At 42.8% G+C, this 10,964-nt stretch overlaps 1 protein-coding gene across 1 annotated transcript; it reads left to right on the plus strand.

Annotated features, from left to right (window-relative positions):
* Nucleotides 1–401: 401 nt before the first annotated feature.
* LOC306947320 (gastric triacylglycerol lipase-like) lies at nucleotides 402–10,762 on the plus strand (the record flags this gene model as incomplete). Its single annotated transcript, XM_079536598.1, has 9 exons — nucleotides 402–533; nucleotides 2,919–3,033; nucleotides 3,920–4,118; nucleotides 4,692–4,801; nucleotides 6,116–6,252; nucleotides 6,824–6,964; nucleotides 8,042–8,113; nucleotides 9,495–9,563; nucleotides 10,529–10,762. The coding sequence occupies 9 exons, from the start codon at nucleotides 402–404 to the stop codon at nucleotides 10,760–10,762; spliced, it is 1,209 nt and encodes a 402-aa protein (XP_079392724.1).
* Between the last annotated feature and the right edge of the window lie 202 nt (nucleotides 10,763–10,964).

Genomic DNA, 10,964 nt, shown 5'->3' on the forward strand with positions numbered 1-10,964 from the left:
GAGTCCAGCCTGCAAAGAGCGAGGTGTCACCTCCCCACAACCAAGACAAGATTTTCAATGACAGCTGCTTCTGAGAGAGAAAGGATAGAGACCCCTGGCAAAACACTGTCAGTTTCCATTGTAAACTGCTCTAAAAATGAATACTTCCATGGTTTCTCAGTGGTAACAGCCATCAGTTTGGGAGACAGAAACACTGAACTAGCAGCAGAAAAAATGAGGGAAAAAAATGAAGTTAGCAGAGAAGGCTCTTGGATGAAGTGGCAGAAATGGGCTAGTGAAGAATACTGTTGTTATGGTAAATGGATGAGTCAAGCAACTCCACATGCAGGACTTCCCGTGAAATCACAGCTCTCTCTTCCTAAAGCAAGCATACTGCATCTGCTCTTTCACACAGCCCCAACATGTGGTGTCTCCTCGTGCTGCTGTGTTCCCAAGCCGTTGCCTTTTCAGCAGGATTCACAGCACTCCATGCTCTGAAATCAGAGGAAGGGCTGCACAGGAAGCAACGCAACCCTGAAGACCTCATGAACGTTGTAAGTTTTCTCATTTTCTCTGCATGCCTTCTTAACATGTCTTTCACAACATCACTACCACTGTACCATCTCAAACAGGCCATGTTAGAGTCCTAAAGAAGGGCCCCCTCCCTATTGCCCACTTTCCCAACCTGCCTTTCCCAAAGCCACTGCATTAGATTCGGGACTGCAGTGAGGGCCATCTCCGAATGCAGTGGGGACAAACATGATTTGTGTGCACTGCACCAGAACACTGACACAGCACTGGAATAGAGCGTGCCTGCTCCCGCTCTTGGCTCAAAGGCCCAGCAACTCCCCAGAAGCTGCTGGAGAACTTGGAGGTCCAGGCCACTGAATTTTAACCTCAGCAGCAGCTGGGGTGTGTCACACTCCAGTGTGTGACATACCCACAGTGTGACTACTGTGGGTAGTGCACACAATATGCAATTTCAGCCTGAACAATAGGATTTCTCTGCCCGTATTTAGGGTGAACCCTAACAGATACGTGACAAACACATGGCTTATCACTGTGACTCTTGCTTGCACAGTCACCTCTCCCAACACACCTTGATGTTTCCAGCTAAAGCTGCACACAGGAAAAAGAGATCTGGGGGTGTTAGTTGACAGCCAGTTGAACATGAGCCAGCAGTGTTCTCAGACAGCCAAGGCCAATGGCATCCTGGCTTGTATCGGAAATAGCACAGCCAGCAGAGCAGGGAGGTGATCATCCCCATGTACTTGGCACTAATGAGGCCACATCTCAAGTAGTGCATTCAGTTTGGGACCTCTCACTACATGAAAGCTGCTGAGGCCTTGGAGTGTGTCCTGAGAAGCGCAACAAAACTGTGAAGGGTATGAAGCACAGGTGTTATGGGGAGCAGCTGAGGAAAATGGGATTGTTGTCTGGAGATGAGGAGGCTCAGGGGAGATTTTATATCTCTCTACAACGGCTATGGCGAGGTAAGGGTCAACCTCTTCTCCCAAGTAACAGTGATAGGAGAGGAGGTAATGTCCTCTAGTTGTGCCAAGGGCAAATCAGGTTGGATATTAGGAAAAAATTGTTCTTAGAAAGAGCGTTGATGCACTGGAACAACTGCCCAGGGGGATGGTGGAATCACTGTCCTAGAGGTGGGTGACTAAATAGAAATGTGTAGATGTGACACTGAGGGACAGGGTTAGTGGGCATGGTGGTGATGAGTTGATGATTGGACTAGATGATCTTAGTGATCAATGATTTTATGATTCTACGCTCAGTACAGTGGCAAGTACTGGGCTCCATCAAAAGAGGGGTGGCCAGCAGGGACAGGGAGGTGATTGTCCCCCTCTACTCTGCTCTTGTGAGGCCCCATCTGGAGTACTGCGTCCAAGTGTGGAGCCCCCAATACAAGAAAGACAGGGAGCTGTTGGAGAGGGTCCAGAGGAGGGCCATGAAGATGATCAGGGGACTGGAGCACCTCCCCTATGAAGACAGGCTGAGGGAGCTGGGCTTGTTTAGCCTGCAAAAAGAAGGCTGCGGGATGATCTCATTGCAGCCTTTCAATACCTACAGGGAGCCTACAGAGGGAAGAGGAATCAGCTCTTTGAAAGGATTGACAACTGCAGGACGAGGGGAAATGGTTTTAAGTTGAGGGAGGGAAGATTTAGGTTGGACATCAGGGAGAAATTCTTTACAGAGAGAGTGGTGAGGTGCTGGAACAGGCTGCCCAGAGAGGATGTGGATGCCCCGTCCCTGGAGGTGTTCAAGGCTAGGTTGGATGGGGCCCCGGGCAGCCTGGTCTAGCATTAAATGGGGAGGTTGATGGCCCTACATGTAGCAGGGGGCTTGGAGATTGATGATCCTTGAGGTCCCTTCTAACCCTGGCCATTCTGTGTGATTCTGTGATTCTGCAAGGGAGGTTGAACCCTTCCTTCAACCAGCAGGTTCTCACAACACTAAGTACTTCAAGTACTGTGAATTTGTAATAGGCTTACATGGCTTACCTAACCATACTTTGGCAGGAAAGGACTCATTATACTACAGACAACATTTTTTGGCATAGTCGTATACCGATACTGGTGCATGTTATTACTCTCTAGAAAGGTACCATCTGTATCAGCCTGGCACAACATGACAAATGATCTCCCTTGGACTTGCTGTGAGAGTTTAGGTAGTCTCCCTTGAGGAGACAGTACCTGAACACAAGGAAACCTGACTTTTCACACTCCTTTCCCCAGTCATCACACTTTACAAACATGCAATTGATCTGTTATCTTTATTTTTAGACATGTGTCTAGTGAGGAGATGAAAGCTTTCAAGATTTGCAATGCACTGAATGCTGAGTGCAGCCAAGAGCTACCTGCCTGCCTTCCTCTGCTTCAGAATGGGATGGTTTGCATGTTACTAAGCTCTCCTTTGGCTTCCCACAGAGTGAAATGATCAGGTATCATGGATACCCATGTGAGGAGTACGAAGTTACCACGAAGGATGGATACATACTTGGTGTTTTCAGAATTCCCAGTGGGAGGAACATGCATAATACAGGTGTGGCATACATAAGGAAGGTCTGGGATCCAACTCCTACTTGGGTGCCCCCATCTTTCACACTTGCGTGTGCAATGCCATGTTCCATGCTTTTCCATCTCAGCAAAAGCAGCTAGCAAGGAATTCTGAATCCATCAGAATCCTCACATTCAATGTCTCTGTAATTTCAGACTTTTCCAACTTTGTTACATTCCAGTTTTTCCCTGTCACGTGTGTTCAGTGGAGGATTTTAGAGAGATTTACCATTAACATTCTAATATAGACTTAAAGTAGCAAACAGAGGCTTGACAACTAGTTAGGCACATCGGTAAGAATTCTCATTTTTCTGAAAGACAGATATTCTTAAAGGTGATAAGAAATCAGGTTATCATGGAAGACCAAATGCATTTCATCTGAATAGCATTAAAAATTTCAACTTGGAATTCAAGATTCCCTGGATTTTGCTACTTCAAATATTACTCCTTAAAATTATTCTATAATTTGTTTTGAATACCTTCCTTGGAGATCTGGACCAGCCTCGCCATCCTCAAGATAAGGCTGATCAAAGTTAGATTGGCAATCCTCTCTTCCACAAGCTGTTCTGCCTTCAGCATTTTTCATCTGTAGGTAGATGGTTTCAACTTGTACCTTGACTGTCCAGAGCAAAAGTAGGTGGGGAACTGGCCACCTCATCAATTTTTTTTTTTTTTTTTTTTGCCAGTCCTGACATGAAATGGTTAAACTGCTTGCATGGTACAAACCCTTCAGGTTTCTCAGCCCAGTATCTATGCATAATTCTTATGGAAGCTTCATAAAGGAAAGACTTAAAATCTCTCACAAACTAAACTCTGCACTCAAATTAACATTAACTACTGCTCCAATATAAGAATATTTTAATCTTTTCCAGGACAAAAGCCCGCAGTCTTCCTACAGCATGCTTTTCTAGGAGATGCCACACACTGGATTTCTAATCTGCCCAACAACAGCCTGGGATTCCTCCTTGCAGATGCTGGCTTTGATGTCTGGTTGGGAAACAGCCGAGGGAACACCTGGTCTTTAAAACACAAGACCCTTAAGCCCTCCCAGAAAGAGTTCTGGCAATTCAGGTATCATGGGCAGGGGAAATTACTCAGGATAGAAGGCCCCAAGGGTACTAGATAGCTTCATCCTGATGGGATTTTTGCTTAGCATCAGAAAACGGTCTACATAGTCCAAGGAGAGTTAAAAAGCCAGACAAAGAAGGATGACCACTGGAACTCATGGTTGGGAGCACTGGCTGAGGAAAAGATTTCAGACGCTGGTAAATGGAAGGGGATGCTGAGGAAAAGGGAGGCAGCACTAAGGAAAGGAGATCAAGAAGCTCAGCTGGAACAGGTTGAGCAGCCTTGTCTGGAGATCCCTGATCTTTCACAGCTGAAGTCAACCAAAAGAAATGTATTTTGTAACCCTTGCTAGTGAAAGCCCTGATTAAATTCACTTTCCCAAGGGCCACATATGACAGTTTTGCACCTTCTCTGTTGACATCCCAAGGCATCAAGCAACCTGTCAGTACAGATGTGTCCTGTCCCTTTCTTGTCTTTGAGTGGATCCTGCTCAGTGCAGTGAATGAAACTGACATTCAGTAATTCACATTATGATAACTCAACTGCCTGCCAGATTTGTTTGTTTCTCCTCTGTAGCTTTGATGAAATGGGTAAATATGATATTCCAGCAGAGCTGTACTTCATCATGAATAAAACTGGACAAAAGGATGTGTACTATATTGGTCACTCTGAAGGCACTGCATCAGGTAAGCTCAGGACACTTATGGTTCACAATCACTTGTGTTCCCAGCTGATCAGGAGATGGGTCTCCCCACTGACTGCTCTTTTCTTTGTTTGTGGAGAAATGCCTTCTGAGATTAGAGTGCAAAACATGAGACTTTTCTAAAAACAGCTTTGGTTGCCATTGATAAACAAAGAAATCTAACAGGAGTTAGAAATGTACTCCAACTTTTTAAATAATTAGAGACTTAAAAGCCGTTCTTTAGTGTGTACTCCAGATGCTGGCACTGGGCATATTTCTTAAATTCTCTGCACCTGGAATTTTAATTAAGTTCATCTTTTGTGTTAAGATATACAATTATTTTCCTTATGAACTGTAAGGAAAAACTAATAAGAAAAAAATGCATAGAAAATACACAATTTCAAATAAGACAAGGAAGAAGAATCTTAGCATTACCAAGTTGTATGACTTAATACCTATCTTATAAACACTCATGAAATATGCTTTAAATAGTCACTGGCCACATTACCATTTAAAGATACATTGCCAGAGGCTGAAAATTAGGATCCAAAAAGCATTAATTATATATTTTCTCCTTGAGCCAACCTTTAGCATTAACCAAATTTATGGCTTTTGAGTGCAACTTTTTTTTCAGCATCAGCTAGAAGTTTCTATTGTTTATAGCTTATGTGCAAGGTTCATAAATGGATGTTGATTGAAAATGAACAACAAATCACTCATTAGGGAAAACTATTTGGAAAAAAAGAGAAGAGATGAAAATGTGGGAAAATCATATACCATCATAGGTCTAGATCTTTCCTTTCTTATCCTCTCATAAGAGTATTAAAAGATTCTCAAGACAAAGCTAACTAATCATATAGATGCCTCTGATGTAAACAATCAGTTGAAAATACTCAAAGCTCCAGTATTCAGCTTATTATTCTACTGTTCCATGGATGCATAAACACCTACAGTCATTTAAAGGCTATAATCTGAAATTTTCATTTTTTTTTTATAGGGAGTTTTATGAACGTTAGAGGGAATCTGATCTTGTCACCTAAAACTCTCTGCCATATACCTGTGAAAACTGTTCTGATAAAGGCAAAGTTTAGACATTCTGTCAAGTTCAGGATGAACTCTGACTCCCAAATAAAATTCATTTCAGGATTTAGCATTAACACTTGCCTTAGCTAGAAGATGCAGCGCAGATAAACACGGACAACAGGAAATGGGTTACAAATCTTGTCTCACTTCTCATTTGCTACCTACTTCATACTTGTTTATTTTTACCCGTTGAAGATGTTTTCACTAACTCAGATTGGCTCTTCTACGTTTGCAGGCTTCATAGCATTTTCTACATATCCTGAGCTGGCTAAAAGGGTGAAAGTATTCTTTGCTCTGGGCCCAGTAACCACTTGCACATATGCTAAAGGCCCTTTGATGAAGATAACAAAACTTCCTGCAGCTGCACTCAGGGTATGTCTTTCTTCCCCCCACAAGGCACAAGGCCCGGCTTACCAACTCAGGGTCCAGGCTGCACAGTCTAGACAAACAGCTTTCCAAGGGACAAGATGCTGATACTGAGCTTGGGATAAAATATGTGCTTTTGAAAATTCTCTTCTGAAACTCTGGGGTGAGGGAAACACAGGAGAAGAGAAAACTGGGGTTTGCAGCAGGTACAGTGAAGTATGAAATTCTCTTATCATCGCCCTTAACTAGTGTTTTGCTGGCCTTGTATAGGAGGAAGTAAAACAGATCTGCAATACTAGCTATAACAACCTCAGACTTCAGAAATTAGTCAGCACTGCGGCCACAACATTAGAAACTGAAGGGTGGTTTCCTCCAGGACTGAAGAGAGTAAAAAGAGCAGGAATGGCTCATGGTGAACCATGGAGAAAATAACACTTCAGTGGGTAGTAGGAGGGCAAACTGTTTCAGAAATCTTTGAATACAGAGTTGGGAGACTAGGCTATTATCAACATTTTCCTGCATAAAATGCTCTTGTAACAGAAAAAAAAAGAAGTGTTGCACTTTTCCCTTCCCTCAGTTAGCATTTGGCTGGAAAGGAACCATGCACCAGATTGGATTTATGCAAGGACCCGTGACGCAGTTCTGTACAAACAGCGATAGATTTTGTGGCAAAATACTCTGTTATATAGCTGGGGGCAACATACAAAATCTGAACACAGTAAGTATATGCAAAAACACCTACTCAAAGTAAAATTAAAGTGATTTTGGAAATTATATTTTGCACTACGTCCTTAACCTTTTGTCATACACATTAATGTAAATAAAACACAACATAGTTCTCAGCAGAGAGAATATAGGACACTGTGTGGACTAGGACTAGAGTTGATGATGAGACCAACAAACAGACATACTGTGTCTCAGAAAGAAAAGGCTGAATTTAGTCTGCAGCAATATTGCATACATCTCTAGGTATGTCCTCTTTTGGGGACAACCAGAGTTTGGTCATATACACATGCTCTTTAAAAAGAGCCAATGGATGATGGAATCAGACTTCAGTGTTATTTCTTAGCATGCAGACACTATGGTCCTCTGAACAATAATTAAAAAACTGGAAAAGTTCTGCTACTCTTTCCAAATTTTAGACTGCTTGAGCCAGATCTCAGTCCCAAAGAACTACACTAAGGAGCATGTCCCATTTTTGCCATTTTCAGAAATGGGCCCAACAGTTTAATCCACAGTACAGAGAGCTACAGAAATTCCTTGCCCTGTGCCTGAGGAGTGCAACACTATGAGATTTCTAGAGACAAGTACTTGACTTGGATTAAGTCACTAATGTTCTCCTCAGGGCAAGTTAAGTCTGAGAAAGGAACAGAGGGGATGGAAATAAAACATCCCTTTAAGAAAACAATAAACACAAGCAGATGAAAAGTCAGCCTGTGATTTGTAAGATTGCTTCTTTAGCACCTGGAAAAAAATAAGGAGAAAATGAGTCTTCAAAAGACTTACGCATGGGTGAAGATTAAGCAAGGATTCTACTCTGAAATGACAGGAAGGTTTTTTTCTGCTGCTGAGGACCATAGGATTCCACAGTGGTACTGTATTACATCCTCAATATAAGTTGCTTTCTGAAGAAAAATCTGTGTACAGATCCACGCTGTTAACGACCTAGTCCTATATCCCTTCCACTTTTCTGTTTGATATTTGAAGATTATCCTATTAAAACGGAGCTATAACATAGCATTGTGTTGCTCAGCATTGGATTCCTGCCTTTATAACATTTGTGCTTTCTCTCCAGAGTCGAATAGATGTATACGTAGGACATTCCCCAGCTGGAACATCAGTACAGAATATAATACATTGGCATCAGGTATAACTGCATACTGAAATATAAGCACTCACTACAGCTTTTTATGCAGCTGACAGGCCATGGGGAACTCCAGAGGCAGCGGTTCTGGGAAATTCCCACCATATCTTCTCAAATAACACCCTAAGCAGATGCCACTGCAGGAGCACTGCTTCCCACACCATTACCCTAACTGAGCCTTTGGTATCAGGCAAAGAGATTTCCCCAGGGCACATCAGGCCTCTCTGCAGTTGGGCTCCAGTGGCTTCCTGCCTCCAGCTTTGTTTTTGCCTTGAAAGCTGCAGAAGAGCACTCAAGCACAGCCTGGGCACTTGGCAGGCAGTAGGAGGACAGTGGAAACCTGAGCATGCGGGGGTGAGCCAGAACAAAGATATGATCCAGGTTTCAGCTCTCTCCCGGAGGGTTAACTGCAGCCTGGATCATCCCCCAGAGCCCAGTCAGCCACACACAGGCTTCTGCTGGGACAATGGGAAAGTGGAGAACAGCCTTTTCAGCTGGCATCCTACTCTCAGACCTGAGTTTGAACCAGAACATGGCAAGAGAGTGCCAGCTCAGAAGCACAGCACTGTGACTGTTTCTGCCAGCACTACATAGAGTTCAAATCTCCAGCATCCAGACCATCAGCAACCAGATTTGGCAAATGGAAGCAAGGTAGCAGATTTCTATAGCATCCTCAATTACTCAGACCTTCAACTTAGCCCATGTGGGAACAACTGAGGAAGAGCTCCATAATGGCCTCTCACCTTTCATTCTCTAAAACCACTCACTAATCAAATTACTAATCAGGTCTGAATTTTAAAAGGGCACTCACCTTTCCAGAAGGACAGAGTCAATTGAATTCCTTTTTATAACAAAACAGATTCAAGAGGACTACTGCTAAGTGACAAACTAATTGCAATCCACCTGTAGAAGCTGAACTCTGGTAGGAATAACAGTGTGTCTGGAAAGGTCACCATTACTGTGAGCAGATCAGACCCCACTGACCCACAAATGATGCGTCGTTGTGATGTGTGATGTGAGGAGATACCATAGATCACACCACACAACTAACAATAGCCCTGACAGGTTCTAGACAGGTCCTCTTCCCAGTGTGAGAACTGGACACAGCCCCACGTCACAACTAACTGAAGTGACTCCAACCAAATTTGAAAAACAAACCATCCCAATGGTGACAGCTGGGGAACAGGACGTAATCTTTGCAAGGGTAAAGGTGACAAAGCCACTCATCCCATCCTATGGCCCATCCCAGGAAAGCCTGCAACTGGAGGAAGGGCCAGGAGGAGTCTGATCCTTGTGTTCAATCACAGGGAAGAAAAATACCACCAGCGCTCTGCTCTGTCTCTTAACGCTTTCATTTTATCTGTCCTTGTTACAATATGCACAGGTATTCCATGCAGACAAATTCCAGGCTTATGACTATGGCTGGAAGGAAAATATGAAGAAATACAACCAGGTAAGGCAATATCGTTTTCCTGAGAACTTCTTGGGTATTGCAAAACTAAGAACTCAACACCTCAGCACACATGATCTCAGCTGCTACAAAACGTCTAAGGTGTTGTGAGATACTGTTTCACCTGAACCTAAACCTAACTAATATAAAAAGTTTATTATTTACTGACAAAGCATAGACAGTTTCTTGCAGACAGTTAACAAAACTTCATTTTTCTTTCCCTACTGATGCAGGGATGTATTCATTGACATGCTGACTTACCAGCCATACTCAATTGACCAAGATCCATGGCTAAGTTCTAGGACTGGATGAGTATGAAGCTCCCCAAAATCATCAAGGCCTGCCTTTCAATTAGGGAAGAGCCTCCATATGTGACCTCCATATGGTTGACAATCATTTCACTTTTAATTAACTTGGAGCCTGCTGTTCTGTTCTACATCAGGTTGCTTTGTACAGATTGAAAAGCTGCAAAGACGTCAGTTGAAAAGCAGAAAAGTTCTGCCTATACACAAAATTACAAATAGCCAAATTATAATATTGCTACTTCATTCCTAAATATAACAATTAAGACAAAAATACAACAATTAAGATGCACTTCTTGCCCCAGCAAAACATTAAAGAGATTCCCTAAGTATACGCATGGGTAAGCTCCACGGGCTTTTCATGGTAAATGGATTCACTGCTCTTTCTACATCCATACACATGATCAGAATAAGCAGATGTCAAATTTCAGGACAACTCATAGCCACTCACTGCAGAAAGAGTCTAAGAATAGGATGAATCATTCCCTTCCATGATATATAGGGACTGGAGCTAGGGAAATACGCATTAAGAGAGTGGACTTGATCCCTACTCTTTTCCTGTAGAGGGTGCAGAAGAGAAACAGACCTCTGCACAGAATCCTTTTTCTAAACACAGCTTCTGATATAACAGCATTCACTCAGATGTCCTTCCTCCCTTTCTTACAGTCTACTCCTCCTGCATACGAGATAGAGAAGATAAGCACGCCCATTGCCGTTTGGAGCGGTGGACAAGACAAATTTGCAGATCCCAAAGACATGGCAAAGCTGCTTTCTCGGATTACTCATCTCTCTTATCATAAGCATTTTTCTGACTGGGGACATCTTGATTTTATTTGGGGCCTTGATGCAGCTGAGAAAATGTATATGAAAATCATTGAACTACTAATAAAATACCTTTGAAACCACATGCAAAGTGTTGATCCATTCAAATCTCCAACATTTTTATTTCACAAGAAGAATGATACCTGAGGAACAGATAAACACAGAGACAAGAGTAAAGAATTCTAGTACAGGTGTTTACCTGCACTTGCTTATTTCTTGCTTTCTACATAGTTTGAGGTTTTCTGTGATGTTACTGTGACTGGTATCTTCCTAGGAAAAT

Source organism: Tetrao urogallus, assembly GCF_951394365.1.
Source record: "Tetrao urogallus genome assembly, chromosome: 5".
NCBI lineage: Eukaryota > Metazoa > Chordata > Aves > Galliformes > Phasianidae > Tetrao > Tetrao urogallus.